General features: G+C 38.8%; 3 protein-coding genes across 3 annotated transcripts; 2 read left to right on the plus strand and 1 right to left on the minus strand.

Annotated features, from left to right (window-relative positions):
• The first annotated feature begins 1,846 nt into the window (after positions 1-1,846).
• sp9 (sp9 transcription factor) lies at positions 1,847-4,771 on the plus strand. The gene has a single exon (XM_042426486.1). The coding sequence runs from the start codon at positions 2,824-2,826 to the stop codon at positions 4,087-4,089; it is 1,266 nt and encodes a 421-aa protein (XP_042282420.1). The 5' UTR covers positions 1,847-2,823; the 3' UTR covers positions 4,090-4,771.
• Positions 4,772-6,297: 1,526 nt separating this feature from the next.
• On the minus strand, positions 6,298-13,539 carry cir1 (corepressor interacting with RBPJ, CIR1). Its single transcript, XM_042426073.1, has 10 exons — positions 13,341-13,539; positions 11,427-11,521; positions 10,259-10,332; positions 10,098-10,111; positions 9,906-9,958; positions 9,756-9,804; positions 9,196-9,316; positions 8,256-8,362; positions 7,912-7,997; positions 6,298-7,482 (listed from the first exon to the last, which is right to left on the minus strand). Exons 1-10 carry the CDS (start codon positions 13,410-13,412, stop codon positions 6,765-6,767), a joined length of 1,389 nt encoding a protein of 462 aa, XP_042282007.1. The 5' UTR covers positions 13,413-13,539; the 3' UTR covers positions 6,298-6,764.
• Positions 13,540-14,914: 1,375 nt separating this feature from the next.
• scrn3 (secernin 3) lies at positions 14,915-18,526 on the plus strand. The gene is made up of 8 exons (XM_042426074.1): positions 14,915-15,020; positions 15,449-15,617; positions 15,741-15,922; positions 16,113-16,312; positions 17,189-17,401; positions 17,486-17,648; positions 17,743-17,923; positions 18,024-18,526. The coding sequence occupies exons 2-8, from the start codon at positions 15,462-15,464 to the stop codon at positions 18,183-18,185; spliced, it is 1,257 nt and encodes a 418-aa protein (XP_042282008.1). The 5' UTR covers positions 14,915-15,020; positions 15,449-15,461; the 3' UTR covers positions 18,186-18,526.
• Positions 18,527-18,771: the final 245 nt, after the last annotated feature.

An 18,771-nucleotide genomic window follows, 5' to 3' on the forward strand; every position in this document is an offset into this window, starting at 1 on the left:
AAATCATCACCATTATTTTTATTATTCTGGGTTAATATGACAAATACATTTCCCTCCAAAAATATTTAAAGCGATGTATGTAAAAAAAGACGTGAATTTATTGATAAATAGAGAGCCTGTGATTCTTATACAGATTTCTTTGTTAAGACTTGGAAGCGTCATTACTCCAATCTGAACGGTCACACTGCTCCTCATTAAGACAATACTACAGAAATAATCAGAATATTAACATCTGAACAAACGGACCAAAAACTGTATTATCTATCTGTTATTACAGGCGAATCAACCCGGTCAAATCCTGTTTTTTTTTTGTTGTTTTTTTTAAAATAATTTTACAATATCTTAATCAAAGGATAAATCTATTGTCCGATTTTTATTATAATGAAAAGAAATGCCCTCACACTCTGCGTTCATTTTCATTTAACGCCCGAATTAATTTACCTTCTTAAGCGACAATCAACTTTGTTTATGTAGAACAGACATTTAATACTGTTAACAGCACTCTGCCAAATTGTCATGATTGCAAAAATGATTCAATTTTCTTGGCAGCGCTCGGTATTTGATGAGACTGATTTTTATTCACCCTTCCAGAGGTGGGGTTTTAAAGCAAAAAAAAAAAAAAAAAAAAGCAAAAAAAAGAAAAAAGAGTATTTGAGCAAATTGCGCCTGTGTTGACTGGCAGCATTCACACTCTATAATGGAGCATTATTTGTCCGTTTTGAATACTGTAATGCACATCTTTCGGTCAGGCCTTTATCTGGAAAATTGCTTTAACTTTTAAAAGGATGATGATTCACATCAGAGCAGGTCAATTTTACATTATGCCATTATCCCTGAGCGCTTTAACAAGCTATGGAATATCCTGGTTTATTGTATTGTGATATTAAAAAAGGAATAAAAAAATATGAGTCGCAAGTTTAGGAAAATTGGTGAAACACAACATCCTTTTAATTGTCCACAAATTAATCAAATATGTGATTTGGCCGGCAAGACGTTTCATTGCTCAGCTACAAGACAAGGTCTCGTGGCTCTTGTTAAATCAGTCTAATACAGATGACTGGCGGCCTTTCAGCTGGCGTCCCCTGGATGCTGAAACTTTTTTCCGCCTACAAATTTTTTTTTTGTCTTTGAAAACAGATCTACAACACGCGCCGATAAAGCAAGCTGTCATTTTTAATTAACCCCTCACCTGCACTCCCCCAACAAGTAAGCAGGGGGAGCGCGTACGGCACGGCCGCGCGCGAACACGAGCATGGACGCGCGTAAATTTTGTCTGGAAGTAAAGGTTGTGCTGCTGTAGGTTAGCTGATCAATTACAAGTCATAATCTGTTTTTGCTTCATGTATTCACTGACAGTCAGGTTTTTTTTTTTATCATTATCAAGCAGCTCATAAATAACCTGACCGCGCTGCAGGAGAAGAGAGGCCAAGCTGCTTCTGGACTTCTTCAGCAAAACTTAATCCATCTGTGAGTTTTCCAATATGAACATTAAAACTTTTTTTAGGACGGAGCATATGACATCAGTTGTTTCCTCTCGTGCCTCATAAGCTGTGCCATGCCGAACACACAGCAGCATGCCCTGGCTTTGCTGTTTTTGATAAAGTCATCAGCAACAACAGTCTCTCACATTGTTCAGGATACTCTGCGCTTAAATAGCAACAATTTCTCAATGACGTGTTGCGCATGATCTGAATATTGAAAATCAGAAGGGAAACCTACACAGATGAGAGTGCCAACACAGTCCAAAAAACGATTTAAAATTAGTTAAAAAAAAAACAAAAAACAACTTACCTCTTGGAGAACTGACGTGTGAACTCAATTCTGCAATGAAAGGAGACATTGAGCCTTCGTGTGAGAATACATAAAAAATAACCGTATGCATTAAAAAAAAATACCAAATCGTGTCTTGTATGACAGTCTGAGCAGAGGCTGCACAACAGATGATTGACGGCGGGGTTTTTGGTGTTTCTGTCTGCGGTCTGTTCTCTCATTGGCTGACTACAACCCCAGCCACGAATGCAGCTATTAGATTGGCTGCACATCCTCGCCAGCTGTACTTCAAAGAACACGCTCTCTACAACTAGGTAGTGTTGGGAGCTGCGAGCCAAGAGAGAAACCGTGTGACCTGAGTCAAACACGGTGAGTCTTGAATCACATTGGAGCCGTACAGCATTGACATCGCGGACACTCTCACAACAGCACAGACCCTGGATATGGCTACGTCTATACTTGGGGTGAGTCTGACTTTTTTTTTATTTGTGCGCAAAAGTTGTGCGTAAAAGTTATTGGAACCCACTTTTCCTTTGCCACGGAGGAAGTGTTTTGCCTTTCATAAACACGCATGCTTTCACATCTGTTAAGGTTATGGATACTTTTATGTTATTTATCATGACTTGACTTGTTTTGGTAGCTATTTTATATGAAATACACCTTTATTTGCTGACAAAGCTCGACGCTATCTTGATGAAAGATGATCAAACTTTATAGAGCTTTTAGTATTTTCTCCTCACTATATACACTGCTCTTATCTGATGCAGGTAATATTTTACGACAGTGTTAATTATTATTACTTCTACTATGTTTTATTTATGTTTCACCTTGTTGAAACAATAGCCTACATTCTCTTTTCTCCCAACATATATCTGATGAAATTATAATTTTAATAGTTGTTTTATTAGTTTAAGTTCAAGTTTTGTTGAGCATCACTTCCAAGTTTACCTGCTCAAGTGGTTTTATTTGTGTCTAATTGCCTGTTTAAACTCGAGCTTTGTTGTGTGTGTTTTTTTTTAGGAAGAACCACGGTTTGGAACTACACCTCTAGCTATGCTGGCTGCAACTTGCAACAAAATTGGTAACACCAGTCCCCTTACAACTTTACCTGACTCGAGCGCTTTCTCGAAAGGTGGATTTCATCCGTGGAAAAGATCCTCCTCGAGCTGTAACTTGGGATCCAGTCTGCCCGGTTTCACAGTAGCAACAAGCCGCGCGACGACAGGACTAACACCGACGAGTGGCACAGGCAACAGCGCCTTTTGCTTAGCCTCCACCTCCCCGACCTCGGCTGCGTTTTCCACAGAGTACAGCGGTTTGTTTTCCAACTCCGCGAGCGTCACATCCCAAGAGTCTGGACAGTCAGCTTTTATCTCCAAAGTCCACACATCAGCAGAGACTCTTTACCCGCGGGTTGGGATGGCGCACCCGTATGAGTCGTGGTACAAATCCGGTTTCCACTCGACCATCTCTGGTGATGTTACCAACGGGGCGTCCTCGTGGTGGGATGTCCACACTAACCCCGGGTCGTGGCTCGATGTCCAGAATCCTGCAAGCACCCTCCAGACCTCGCTGCACTCCGGGACACCCCAAGCCATCCACTCCCAGCTGAGTGGCTACAACCCGGACTTCTCCTCGCTGACCCACTCGGCGTTTAGCTCCACTGGAATCAGCCCCTCTGCGTCTCATCTACTGTCCACCAGTCAGCACCTGTTAACGCAAGACGGATTCAAAACCGTCATCCCCACTTACACAGACGCTTCGACCGCCAACGCCATGATCTCGGGGGGCAGTTCAGGAATAAGTAGCTCCTCAAGGTCGTCCAGGCGGTACTCCGGCAGAGCAACATGTGACTGTCCCAACTGCCAGGAGGCTGAGCGGCTGGGACCCGCCGGGGCCAGCCTGCGGAGAAAGGGACTCCACAGCTGCCACATTCCCGGCTGCGGTAAAGTGTATGGAAAGACATCTCACCTCAAAGCTCATTTGAGATGGCATACCGGCGAGCGGCCTTTTGTGTGCAACTGGCTTTTCTGTGGCAAAAGGTTCACTCGGTCCGATGAGCTCCAGAGACACCTCCGCACCCACACCGGCGAGAAAAGGTTTGCGTGTCCGGTGTGCAACAAGCGCTTTATGCGCAGTGACCATTTGAGCAAGCACATCAAAACGCACACGGCCGGTGGAGGAGGCAAAAAGGGGAGCGACAGTGACACCGACACCAGTAACCTGGAGACCCCGAGGTCCGAGTCCCCAGAACTTATTTTGGAAGGGGTAAATCCCAGGATCACTGTTAAGGATCCGTCTCCTCACGACGAGCCCTAATGGGGCTTCTGAGATCACCCAAAATCAAACCAGATTTAAAAAAAACAAATAGAAAAAAACAAAACTGCACAGCATTGAAAACGGGTCTTATTTGACAGACAATAAAGGAGAAAATATTTCAAGAAGCGATTGCAAAGTCTAAAAAAAATATATTCTCCAACAGGCGTCACGAGTATTTAATTCGTAAATCCATCTAGAGAAAATCCAGAGTGATATACTGTAGGCCTGTGGGGAAATTTTTAGGGGTCAACTTGAAAATGAAATGGATGTTTGCTTAAAAGGGTGCGCGGAACCTGTTGAACTTGGTTGGACAATGTGAGTTACATCTTGTATATGACGACTAAACTATGTGTTATTTTCATGTAAATGTTAGGCTATGATTGTTTTATTCGTGTTGGTATCCTGGAAATCAGGGAGTTTACTTTGGACGCACTTTGTGGATATGTATGTACACAGCTTTTTAAACTTTTTGGTTACCCATTTTATTTCTTTGCTAAAAAAAAATATCTATATATAAATGTTTACCTGTATAAAGTCACACGTATAAGACTTTCATTTTATCGTAATTAAAACATCTTAAAAAAGGCTGTTATTGTGTGATGTAGATTGTTATATTTTTATTTAATGATTCGCCTTATTTGGATTTTTTTTTTTAAATATTAAGGAGTTTATTTTAAAGTCAGCGTTCTGCTCATAGGTTATTTTTCTTAAAAATCGCCTATAAAACACCTTGACTTTCACTATTTCCCCCTATGGAATAAATCAATGTTTAATGCCCCGGAAAAGACATTTCATGCCCAAATGAAAATCTTGTTAAATGGTATTAATTATGACTTCGAGCACATCGCAGCCCCATGTGTCTTGTATTTGCGATTAGGGATTCGTGTCTTATCAAATATCTAATTAATCTCCGAGACATCTTTTGTTCAGTTTCACTTTATCGGGGGGTTTCCAAGGGGGTTTGATGACAAAGGTCCCTGAATATTTATTCTAATTGTCCAAATTAACTGCTTTCATTTGCATACCAATCGATGGGCCGAGAATAAGGATGTGGTTTCTCTTTGCCAGGAGCCACAGACATGTTATGGGAGCAGTTTTTTAAAAAACTTTAGAAAAAGAAGGGGCAAAGAGTCACATGCAAATGTTGAATTTGAAATGCTCTTTGCTCAGCGCAGTCACATGGAGCCTGCATGTTATTTGAATATCAGTGGCCCCGTATTGAAAGGGTTCAAGGATGCTCTCTGACTTCTTTGTGCTTACCCAGTGCAGCGTCCGACTCTCAAAGAAAAAGCCGGGGAATAATTACAGCGTGAGTCCAGGACTGGGAATACGTCAGGGAAAAGCATCTCATCCAGACACTCTCTTTTTCTTTTTGAAGAGGATGTTAAATTGACCAGAAGGCAATAGAGGGAAATTATTTTCATTTCCTTTTGTGCAACAGCGGCTTCAAGGAAACGGCAAAGATAGTGAAAACTATCAAATTAGATTGCCTATTTGAATTTCATCAAAATATAAAAAGACAAACTAGATGCAACACTTACGTTAGAAAGGCTGAATTTGTATCTTTAAGAACACAAATTTAGCATCTGTTTTTGAGATCAATTTTAATTGTTTTTGTTTTGTTTTTTGGGTTTTTTTTTTTGTTTTCATTGAGATTAAAATTGATTTTCGATTTTTGGAGACTAAACGTGTGAAATAAAATGTGTGATTTTTTTAGGCCTGGAAGTTACATGTTCACATGTTGGCTTCAAATGAAATATGATGAATGAAAATCAGATTTTTTATTTATATTCTACACCGACTCCCATATCAAAAATATTAAATACTGGTCTGCATGAATAAAAAATATGGTGCAGCGTTATTCTGTCTATACGCGGTCACTGCTGTGTTTTTATATTTCTGTAGTAGAATATTTACTCGCTGATATTTGGACATAAATCATATATTTTTTTTATGTGATCGCCGTCAGAAGAGATCAGAGAAGTTTGACGGCAGGACAACCCAGCAGGATATATTTCACAGCTTCAGACACAGCGTGGAAATTTTACACAATAACAAAAAAATATTTGTGCAAAACTGTAATAATTTGCTATCAGGTGTCCAGAGTTTAAAAGATTTAAATTTAGTGGTAATCAATCAACAGAAAAAAAAAAATCAGCAGAGTTAGGAGCTAACGTTCATTTATCCCACTGCAAAAAAAGCAAAAAATTGGGAAGATTCAAATTTAATGAGAAATTAAATGAAATCCTGTTTTTTTTTTTCCAGGAATCAGCCGTCTAAGTTACATCTTACAATGTTGATATTTCCAGAAAAAAAAAGACAAGAACACAACCATAAAATAAGATAAAAACTGCAGCAACAGAAATAGTCTTTCTAATGGCCAACTGACCATGAAAATGAGTCCAACATTTTCCCATCAGCGGATCATAGCTGCAAATTGCTTCCAATGGTAATCAATTAATTCAGATCCCTTCATACAGTAAGAGACAACACAGAGTGCAATGAGCTGCATCTACATATTTTCTGTCGACTGCTTCCCTCTACTGGAAGAAAAAGAAACCCTCAGCGCATTATCTGCCATTTGAATTTTAAATACATGGACGCTGTGTGATTACTAAGACAGTCACTGCCAAAAAAATATCCAAAATATTTAGACATTTTGTCCAATATTGGACTCAATGCTTTCTTTTTATTCTGTCTTGGCTTCTCTCTCTTCTTTCCCTACTCCTGCTCCTGCTTCTTCCTCTGCCCTCCCTTTCCTTCCTCCTTTCCCTGCTTCTACTCCTCCCATCTGCTGTTCTGCCTCTCCTTCCATCTGTGCTACTTCTGTTCCTCTCACCATCTCTACTGTGATGCCTGTCTTTACCTCTGTCCTCCCTGCCTCTCTCGCGGCTCCTACTTCTCTCCAAGCCAGACTTGGAGCCGCTAGGTCTCTGCCTGTCCCTGCTGTTGTGCCTCTTTCTCTCTTGACCTCTCTCCGGCTTGATCTTGTTGTCCGGGCTGCGCTGTCGACTCCGGCTTCTTCCCCTCGCCGTCCTTGTTTGTCCATAATCTCCGGACTCCTCTTCAGGCCGCCTCTGTCTAGTGCGAGGGCTCGGTGACCTGCTCCTGTGAGAGGAGGCCTTTCTCTGACTCTTGACTTGTCTCTTGCTCTCCGAGCTGTTATCCCGGCAGGATTCTTTTTTCTTGTTCTTCTTTTTCTTTTGGCTCTTGAACTTGCCATGGCTGTCTGAATCTGAGCCACTATCACTGCTGCTGCTGCTGCTGCTATCGGACGACTCACTCGAGCTGTCACTACTTTCATGCTTTTTCTTGTGTTTTCTTTTGCTTTTCTTCTTCTGTTTTTTGCTCTTCTTTTTCTTGGCCTTCTGCTTTTCCAGGTGATCAAGTTTTCTGTATAACAGGAACGCAAACATTCAATTAACATTTTCCAACAAGGCAGCAGATAAACATATAATATTAGCACAAAAAATTATATGAATCAAATCAAGGTTTTAAGAAAAATGTACTGCGTCAAAAATGACAGCAATATAATAACCTGATAACAAACTAGAATTTTTTACAACTGATATCTTGCATATAGGCTACAAATACATATTTGAAATATATTTGAAAGAAAACATGGTAATCTTGTAATTCATCAGATCATGTAATGAGATTCCCCCTCAGCTCAATCTCAACCACCTCTGGTGAGGCTTAAAAATACCAAAACCATGTAAAAAAAAAATTACAATAATGTAATCTTGGCTCAATAATCTCAATTCAAGTCTGTTCCTTAAAGTTTTAATGAATTAAAATTTGTAAATCGTGCTTCATTTTTACCTGAGGAGCTTCTGTTTTTGTTTGGTTGTTAATGACTTCAAAAACTCCACCTCGGGATCTTCCTCTTCCTCACTCGCGACATATTCCTGTAAAGTACACGGCACATTGGAGCTCGCATTGGAATCAGAATGACAACAGAAGACGTTATGTTAAACAATGTTTTATCTAATCCTTTCACTCGACTTAAGCTGCCCCACTAACTAGCCGCTTTGCAGTAAATCTATGTAAGCTATGGACATACCAAAGATATAGTTCGTCTTTCCTTTGTCAAGGGTAAGAGTGTATGTGTGTGTTCGTATATCATCCTATGTGTGCAAAGATGGGAGTGTGAGACAGACAATTACCTGCGATGGATCACAAACAGTAGCATTCCTACCAAGGACACATTTTTTCAGGGCAAACCCACTGTTTCGCATCTCCGCCATTAACTCCGAGGGGTGCATCGACGGACCTGTTAGCACAAATCACAGCCTCAGAGTCCCATTGATGTAAGACCCATGCCAACCACTATCTCCACAGTGGGAATTTCAGGGGCGGCTTTGTTAACAGAATGGGACATCAAATCAACTCACTCCACTTCCGGCTGAGCAAATCATACAATATCATTCTCTGCCAAAGCAGCAGTTAAGGAAATCAGAATACACAATAATTACATTTTTTTTCTCCCGGCACAGGAGGGGGACCATTACAGCACTCCACCATCAACACCATGCACTGACTGGACTCTCCCAGGGTAAACATTATTACTTTACTACTCAACTTGCTGATTGCAGAACTCAGAATCAGCTCTAGACCTGGAGCTCTGGGCTGAAACCCGAGAGGAGAGATACAGTAGGTGTACCTGCAGCACCGTCTGTGACAGACAAAAGCTCACCCACTGGCTGCAGATATCAAGCAGCACAGATATTCTGGCTGCCTGTTCATTGGTACAATTATTCTACAATTATTCCTTTGCATAACTAACAACAACCAGAAATATATATATATATTTAGGAACCAAACTTCATCAGGTAAAATGTCTATATATTAATTTAACTTGTAATGATCAGTTATTGTAAATGTTATATATACACATTTACTTATTTGCACTGATGTTTATTTTAATTAATTAATTACTCTCAATCAATTCAAAAAATAAAATCTGTATATAAAATAGTGGATTTTTACATATGTATCAAAGCATAGTAACATTAAATCTTAATTTGAAAATATTACCACATACAACACAAAAGACCTGCAAGTGAAAACAAGTAAAATAATGACTTATTATTGTATGTATCCTACCTGCTGCTTCCTCTGAAGCCACAGAGCTGGCATTGATACCCGACAGCCCATAGAGAGGACATTCTCTGTCAGTGTTCACATGGCCCCATTTGTGACATTTGATGCATCTCACGTTGCGCACCTGTGAAGGTAACAACAACAAACATCACTTTGAATTGTCTCAATAATGGATACGTATGCAAAATAATTGAAACAAAACTGCACTCTACAGATTGCTTTAAAAATTATGGCAACACCCAATTACAAGAGAAAAATACATTAACCTGGCATAACAAGCTGTTTTATAAGCTCTGCAACCAAAGTAGAACTTTTTTTTTCCCTTTTCAAGCTGCTTCATTTGTTGGATTTTCTGAGAGCTGAAGAGTTGAAAATACCCAGCATTTTACAAGAAAAAAAAGTGAAAATCTGAGAAAAATAAAACAATTTTGTGGAGGAGTTTCATTTTGTCTCCTGTTTTTGTGTCCACATGGGGGTCGAGGGGGGGTCCCAACTCACTTGACTCGACTTGGGAACCACTAGTAGACTGTAAATGCTTCAAATAAAAACAAATCACAACACACCTGGATACCAAATGGCTGATCTCTAATATTCATGTCATCCTTTGCGTACCTGCATGAGAATATTAGAAAGAAAAAAAAGATGAAAATTCTGCAAGAGCACCAGACAACATACCAACAAGATTTCAACGTGTGTAAAAATCAACTCTTTACTTCTCTCGAGGAGCAACCTTCTGCCACTCAAATTTGTACTCTTCTTCCCCCTCCTAAGAAACAGAACCATTCTCGTTAGCATGTAGACCATTCAAGCTAGAAATGAATGGAAACCAATGTAAAACAAGTCCAACATGCAGGACATGTATGTATATGTGGAACTGTGTAGGATCATTATTTGTTCTACTTTACCTCTTTCTTTTCCTCTTCAGCACAGAAGACAATTAGGAGGGAAAAAAAACAAATTAACAAATATTAAAATGTTAAGCTTTATTTTCTTAAGCATCAGATGTTTGGAATTTGAAATGATATTTATTGGGGATCAGAACTGTTTGGCTCAAGTGATCGTTTACCTTTGGATGCTCCGGGTGGAGCCTCGTACATGAAGTTGAGGCCATTTTTAACACGATCATCTCCCATTAACAACCTAGAGGTGAGAAAACAATATGTTGAATGTCATTTTTTAAAAGGGTATTTACCAACATATTCTACTTGTACAGTTGGAGGAAGTCTCCAAGGCTATGTTTATACTGCAAGCCTTAATGCTCAATTTGGATTTATTGCTTGGACCCAATTTTTTTGTTTGGCTGTTCACATTATTTTTTAAATGTGGCCAATATCATATTCCAGTGTGAACGGTCCTGAAGTACCCCGCATGCACAAAAGAACAATAAGAAAGACGTCTCAGGCAGCACGCTGTTGTATGAGGCCACTGAAGTCAGTGTTTATGGTTTCATTTATAAGTCGGTGTGCAGTGGAAGCCAGCAAATTCATGAGCAGATGATAACTAGGATGAGCATGAGGAGAAAGAGAGCCAAATTTTTAATTATGGCTTTTTGTGGAGCTACTTCTGTACAGAGGTGTGTGTGGATGTGGAGTTGGAGCCAGGAGTGGTGAGACTGTGACGTGAATGGCTTCACAGAAACAGATTTCATCCAAAATTTCAGGATGTCAAGGGCTACTTTAACTACATCTGTCAGCACCTCTCCACAAGACTCTAGCAGCAAGACACTTAGTTCAGGCGACCGATCTCACTGAGAACGTGAGTAGGAGTTGGAATAGAGTCGCATGAATTCCAATATGATTGTTCAGACTGTGGTCACATTGCAAAAAAATCAGAGCTGTATCTGATTTAAAACTACATATGAAAGTGGCCCAAATCAGAATTGAAATGATCAGATTCCATGTGATTTGTGTTATTCACACTGTTATGAAAAAGACCTGAGTCAAATATCAGAAAAAAAACAAAAAAAACAAACAAAAAGAAAATCAGATCTGGGCCACTCAGATTTGTTTTTTTACATAACACTTTTGCCTGCAGTCTGAACGTAGCCCAAAAAAATGTCTACTGGGTTTCTTCAGCTAGCAGCCTTATTGCTAAAGTTAATGTTGATTCTGTTTACTGAGTAAAACATTCAGTATGTATTTATTGATTAATAATAATATATAATAATGATAATCTAATATCAAGAGAGCAGTGTAATCGGAGATACAAGGTATCATCATGTATATTTATCTAACCTGTTATTGTAATTGTCCTGCTCTTTCAGGTACGCCTGCATAAGATCTTCTTGCTTCTTCTTCTCGAAAGTCAGTTTCTGTTCTGCTATCCATACCTGTAAGATAGAGTGAAAAGGAGGATTAAAGCAACACACACAAGCACACATCCTCCTTACTTCTTCATATATTCCAACACTGTTGGGTAAGCTAACTTGCCTGACACAGAAATAGCTACAAGGAAGTTAGATTCTTGTGAGCTATGTGCAATTACTGACCTTTACCTACCCCTTACAATGTATCACTGCTGAGATAATAGTCAGTTAACTGAAAGGTTGATCAGCTGAAAATTGCCAGTAGCTTGCAAGAAACTTGATAATCACACAGTTATTCAAACAAAACTGTCAATTTTTTTCTGGTCTCAGCTTTTTAAAAGAAAGGATTTGCTGCTTTTGTTTGTCTTATATGAAAGCAAATTGAATATCTTTAGGTTCTGGACTGTTGAACAGTAAAGTAATGTTAAGACATCAGCTTGAGCTCTTTTATATTTTATAAACCAAACGATTAATCAGTAGTGTAACAGACACACTAATCAATAGTGAGAGTTCCAGGCCTACTGCAGATGAATGAATAAAACATACAACATTTCTTATTACATTTATTTGTAAAAATTGAAAAGTTGTTGTTAGGTGTATAAATAACAATGGAACATCACATTGCCTATCAGCAAAATCATGAAAACAGCAGTACAGAAAATAGTACAAAACATTTTAAAACAGTCATATTAATAATAGTAATTTGATTTGTTTCACCAAAGCTTAATTATGGGACTGATTTTTCTTTCATATAGATCATTAGCAAGCCTTCAGACTGTACAACAAGAACTGTGTCAACAGGATAAAACAACCTCTGGGCTTTATTGTGTTAGCCTGATTTTTCCTTTTATGTAAGCACTCAATGTCATGGCAGTGTTTTTAAAATGAAATTGTCCAATGAAATCAATCAATCAAGCAACAGCTGTGAAGGCCCACCACCACCAATCCCCATCCCACCCCACACACTCCTCCATCCTCCAGAGCTCTGGACTCAACTATTGCACACAAATTGACTTTTGCACATGAACTATAATATGTAGAACTATAGATGACCTGTGCAGAAAACACTACTGCATATTTTATTTATATTTTGTATTCTCTACTTCACCTATATAACATCTACATATATAATTGTAGCTACACTGACAATAACCATTACTTCTGCACATATTTTGCACAATTTTTTCAAGTCAGGTCATGTATACAGCCTAAGTATTGTGATGTTTATAATGTATATAGATCGAATTCCATTTACTTGACTTCTTATTTTGTTTGCATTTATTACTCCTAGTTGTTGTCTGTGTCCTTGTCTCCTGTACCGCTGTAACATGTGAATCTTGGGATCAATATAGTTTTATCCCATCTCATTTGTATATTGTATAGCGATGGTTGGTCAGCACTATTTTGAAATATGCACATTTCAATGAAACAGCTCGTGATGAAAAAACTATGCTGTGATGACTATACTATGATGTTATTACTCAGAACATTAACATTGTCTCTCCCTCTAAATACCACGACAGCAAAGTGAACTAAAGAAGCTGAAGTTGTGACTTTGAGCTATGAACTGTAAACGCTTTAAATTGACGTTATCAACGTAACTTAATGTCACGCTAGCTCACTTTAAGAGTTTGTCGTTGTCACTGCTGTGATTCATATCGAACAAAATGTTTACTCTGGGGTCAGCATTTCTATCAAATGATGATATACAAAAGTGGATCTTGGTAAGAAGCAGCCAGGCTAGCAATAAAAGCGATAGCTGGTTAGCATAGCTCGTTAGCTTGCAGGCTAACCTGCTGTCCTTTAGCCTCAAGCAGTGACGCTAAATGTAGCTAGCACTCACCTTTTTGATATTTGACTTCGACGCAGGGTGGAAATCCTTCTTGCACATGAAATTTGCGAACGACTTCCCCATGGCTGACTGCTTAAAACGTCAGCTAAGTGGAAAACGTAGCGTTAATTTTGAGCGCTAACAGGAGCTAGCGTCGCTTCCTCCGCATGTAAACAAACCCGTTTGAAGTCAGTTAAGTGTTGGAGACGAGGTGGAGCCGTTAAACCATAGAAGTAACGTTTCTGTATAACTGTAACTATATACACGTTATAACGTTACAGCTATCTGTATAGATTTATATTTATATAGCCACAATATCTGCATTTAAACAGCAAACTCCATAATCAATAAACTTGATTTGTGCATGTAGTTAATGGGGAATGCCACATTAAATAATGTTAATACACAGATATACATAATAGATGAAATGACAGTAATTAGCCTTGTTTACACTTTGCAGCAATGTTATAATAATAAAGAAAAACTTGCTAATGTGTGATACTGTAGGCTAATAATGCAAAATGCTAGTGTAAACTAGAATGAAGGCAGTGAAGAAGTATTCAGATCCTTTAAAAGTAACGCAGTAAAGTAAAAATACTCCATTACAAGTTAAAGTCCTACATGAAAAATCCTGCATAAGTAAAAGTACACAAGTATTAGCAGTAAAATGTAGTATTAAAGTAAAAGTAGTGGTTTGCTCCCTCTGACTGATATATTATTATATATGACATCATTAGATTATTAACACTGAAGCATCAGTGTGTAAGCAGCATGTTACTGTTGTAGCTGCTGGAGGTGAAGCTAGTTTCAACTACTTTATATACAGTTAACTAGTTTAGCCCAGTGGTTCCCAACCTATGGGTCAGGCCCCTCCAAAGGGTCACCAGATAAATCTGAGGGGTTGTGAGATGATTAATGGGAGAGGAAAGAAGAAAAAAACAAAGTTCTGATACACAAATCTGTTCTCAGTTTTTGGACTTTTTCTCTAATCTTTGATGTTTGGTGAAATATTGCATCATTTGAACAGTCATTGAATTGAAACCATGTGAGAAGTTTAGAGGGAAAAATCACTATTTGGTGGAGCTGTTAACAACTCATAGACATCTAAAATGTGACCCCGACTACACACTGCTTTATGTAAGATGTCAAAAGCCAAAAGGTTGGAAACCACTTGATTCATCTTTAACAATGTGTTGTATTTTAAAAGCTACTTATTATTATCTATTGTGTCAAATCTTCATCTAATAAGTAACTACAGCTGTCAAATAAATTTAGTGGAGTAGAGAGTACAATAATTCCCTCTGAAATGTAGTGAAGTGGAAGTATAAAGTAGCATCAAATGGAAATACTCTAGTAAAGTACAAGTACCTCAAAATTGTACTTAAGTACAGTACTTGAGTAAATGTACTTAGTTACTTTCCACCACTGCATTAGGGTGATGGATATCATTATATACAGTGTGTGCAAGGAAGAGAGGTTTAATTGTCATGTAATTATTAATATAATAATGTAAAAAATCTAATATCTTGTAATGTCTTTTCAACCACAAATATAAAACTGACTTCAGCCCGGTCACGTGACTGTAGTGTTTCCGTGTCAGGTATTGCGAACTGTGACCGATGAAATAGAAACATAACCTAGATGTGAATAGAAACTGACGCTGACAGTGCTGGAAAAGACTGGCGAACAGCGGTAAGGTTACCTTGTTGTTTAGCACTGTCTGGCTATCTAGCATTAAAACTGCATATTTAAGGCTAACAGTAAAAGTTAATCTGAACTTATATCAGTGAGGAGTATTTAGTATAGATAGATAGATAGATAGACAAAGAGACAAAAGCTAAATTATATATATATATGGTCAGGTGGATACTGCTATGGTAGTAAGCTGCATGATTGTCCATGGATGTCAGAATTGAGTGTACTAAGTGTTAATACCTGAATAATCTATACGATACATATGATAACAGCAGCATATACCCAAAATATGAATCTGAAATACAACAGATGTGACAGACAATGTAATGGAAGTCCAGGTGAGCAGTCTGAGTCTAAATCTGATCATCAATATGACTGTTTGAGTTAGTTAACCCAACCAGTCAACTGTTCTTACTCTCCTCTAGTCTGTGATTCAACATGCACCCATCTTCCTGTGACACCTTTGTGGCTCTGCCCCCCTCCACTGAGGGACAACGCATCATCTTTGGGAAAAATTCTGACAGGCCTTGTGATGAAGTCCAGGAGGTGGTGTATTTTCCTGCCAGAGACTGTACTGCAGGGGAAAAGGTCGAGGTAGGTGACACAGTATTGCCCTTCAACCTTAAATTTCCCACAACATGACTGCTCCTTGCTGAACCTTACCTTAGATAACCATTAACAGCTTTCACCCCTGTGTCTTGTTCTCCTTGTGAAAAGTGTACATACATCGAGATTGATCAGGCAGCCCACACTTTTGCAGTTGTGTTGAGCAGACCAGCGTGGCTGTGGGGGGCAGAAATGGGCGCGAATGAGCATCAAGTGTGTATCGGAAATGAAGCGGTGTGGGGGAGAGAGAGTGCTGATGGTGAGGAGGCTCTTCTCGGCATGGATCTTGTCAGGTAACCCCCCTGTATAAGACTACTACTACTTTGTATTACTTGACAAAGGTTAAATACTACCCTTTAAGGTCACCATCCAGGAACTATGGCATTTTAATATTTCCTCAGTTGGTTTTTCATTTCAGAATACATTTGTGAGAAACACTCACAGACCTTGCAAACCTGAAGCTGTGACTTTACAATTTTCCAGGCTCGGACTTGAGAGAGCCGATACAGCTGAGAAAGCTGTGGATGTGATTACAGAGCTGCTGGAGAAATACGGCCAGGGAGGATCATGCATGGAGGATGAAAGTGGCTTCACCTACCACAACAGCTTCCTCATCTCAGACAGGAAGGAGGCATGGGTGCTGGAAACTTCAGGGAAGTACTGGGCAGCAGAGAGAGTGGAAGGTAAATCACAAAAAGAACATTAAGAATGGTCACATATTAATGAGTTTGAATGGCAGTCTATTATTTAGCTTGCAGCTATAATTGAAATCTACAAAGAAACAGCAGAAAAGTACCATTTGAGTCAGCAGTTTTTTATACAGTAACAAAAAGAAAAAAGACCGAAAGAACACAAAAAAGCCCGGCCTGGCAGCAACTCTGCATTGCAGTGCGTTTTAAGCTTGGCTGTTCTCCTCAGGGAGCACCAAGAGGTTTATGCTGATGTATCTATAAAAATAAGAAAGAGGAAAAAACCATCTGAGGGACTTTGAAACACGTTACACTCACAGTAAAGTTACCAATATGTTTGAGGTCATTTAGAGGCATTATATTGTTTGTCCACCAGAGAGCACTGTCAAGTTTATTTTTCAACAGCAAAATGTCCTGTTCAGCACGTCTCTTGGTCATAATTCTGTAATCATTATATTTAAGACATCCTCCCTGAAAATTCTTGCTTATGTTATGAGTTTATGTTAAAAATGAATATGATTTTTTTTTTCTAAAATATGGGTGATTCAGCCTTAAAAATTCAATATCTGCCTGGCTGTAGTTGCAATCCATTGTAGCAGCCAGTCAAAGCCTTTTTTTCTGTTTTCTGTGCCTTTCTCACTTTTCTGCATTAATAACTGCAGACAGTTTTAACAGAAGACAGCTTAAAACAGCCATGCAAGAGTCTTAAATCGCAGATACATAGATGCAGAATCACATTGACACTGATTTTCACAAGGACCTTTGACCATTTTTGAACAATGCATTAAATTGTTTAGGTTGCTGTCAAATCACATGTAGCATGAATATTTTACTTCTTGTGGGTAATTATCACGTTTTATTTGTCTCTAGGCGGATATCGCAACATCTCAAATCAGTACAGCATAACAACTAAGATAGACAAAGAACATCCAGGCATGAGAGAATATGCAAAAAGCAAGAACTGGTGGGACGGAAAGGCTCAGTTCAACTTCGCCACGGTCTACTCTTTCATGACTACTGCCAGGATAGATGCCTCCGGGAGCCGATACTGTGAAGGGAAGAAGTTGTTGGAAAAGAGCAACGGTTAGTTAATGTGCAATTCAGGAAAAAAAAAAGTTACATGACTTCAGCCACTGTTTATACACGTGTTGATTTTATTTACTGCAGGTCACATCACTGCTGAGACGATGATGGATATCTTGAGGGATAAGGAAAGCGGCATCAACATGGAGGGCATGTTCATGTCAACAGGAAGTATGGTGTCTGTGATACCCACAAATCCTGATCTGCCAGGAGTTCACTACTTAACAGCAACTCCAGACCCTGAAAGGTGCAGCACTTGATCCTGCTTCAGATGGTAAAACGTCTTTTACATTAATTTTGCAGTTTGGTAAGATTTAATAGATCTTTCTTTTGTACAACAGGTCTGTATTCAAACCCTTCATCTTTGTGAAACATATTGGGGAGTTGAAAGACACTGCTTCTCCCAGTTATGGTCCAGATGACCCTGTAAAGAAGAAGCCCCGCTTCCAGAGCAAACCTGACCGCAAACACAAGTTGTTTGTAAAGCATGAGGTGGTGGCTGCCATCATTGACACGAACAAGGTTTAGCGATTTAATTCAAGCCTGCAATTTACAGAAATCTGTCATTTGGTTTACTGCGGTCACAGAAAATGTATTAACAAGTCATCTTTTTCCTCTATAGGACAGAGGACAGAAGATTGTGCAAAGCATGAGGCAGCTAGAAAAGGAGAAGATGACACAGATGGAGAAGAATCTTTCACAGGGTATTGAGGAACCTGATTTTTTGGTGAATCTGTTCTCAAACTGTGTTGAGGAGGAGATGAATGTGTACAGCAAACGCTGAGAAGCCTGCAACTTGTTGGAACCACAAAAAAGGTCTCCACTGTGTCAGTAGATGCCTCAGCAATTTATCTTTAATTCAGGTACAAATACTCACATGCTCATATTATAGATCAGTGTATCCGAAATGAAAATCAACCATCATGTAAAAATTAGGCATCACAGGATACTCAGGCTGTAAATCTCGTAGATTCTGTGTTGTAAAATATGGATTAAAATGACTTTTCATTTATGTATAGAATAATTGAGCAGTAATACGGGCAGAACATATTCATTGTGGGATACATGACTTGAGGGTTCAGTAATAAAATTTATTTAAAAATGAATAAAGACAATAAATTTGCAGCATTTTACAAGAATTGTTTGCTACACATTGTATTATAGTCATTCTATTAAAAATGTTTACATCAGTTTTCTCAATATGATTGAGTTAATAATAAATACAGACATTTGCACTTAAAAAGCCACAAAAATTGTTGACTCTCTTATTATATTTTTATATACCTGAGAGAAAAGATGAATTACAGCAGCTTGTATTTTCCCAACTTAAGTTCATGAGGAGGATGATACCATGTTTATCAAAGTCAAGG

The sequence above is a fragment of the Thunnus maccoyii genome, chromosome 11 (assembly GCF_910596095.1).
Source record: "Thunnus maccoyii chromosome 11, fThuMac1.1, whole genome shotgun sequence".
NCBI lineage: Eukaryota > Metazoa > Chordata > Actinopteri > Scombriformes > Scombridae > Thunnus > Thunnus maccoyii.

Excerpts from the sequence above, each read along its gene's own strand:
- sp9 (XM_042426486.1), top strand. The coding sequence starts at position 2,824 with ATGCTGGCTGCAACTTGCAACAAAATTGGTAACACCAGTCCCCTTACA.
- cir1 (XM_042426073.1), bottom strand. The coding sequence starts at position 13,412 with ATGGGGAAGTCGTTCGCAAATTTCATGTGCAAGAAGGATTTCCACCCT. Across the intron at positions 7,998-8,255 it reads CTGTTTGTGATCCATCGCAG|GAATATGTCGCGAGTGAGGA; the intron begins GTAATTGTCTGT and ends TGTACTTTACAG. Across the intron at positions 7,483-7,911 it reads CAAAAACAGAAGCTCCTCAG|AAAACTTGATCACCTGGAAA; the intron begins GTAAAAATGAAG and ends CCTGTTATACAG.
- scrn3 (XM_042426074.1), top strand. The coding sequence starts at position 15,462 with ATGCACCCATCTTCCTGTGACACCTTTGTGGCTCTGCCCCCCTCCACT. Across the intron at positions 15,618-15,740 it reads CTGCAGGGGAAAAGGTCGAG|TGTACATACATCGAGATTGA; the intron begins GTAGGTGACACA and ends CCTTGTGAAAAG. Across the intron at positions 15,923-16,112 it reads CTCGGCATGGATCTTGTCAG|GCTCGGACTTGAGAGAGCCG; the intron begins GTAACCCCCCTG and ends ACAATTTTCCAG.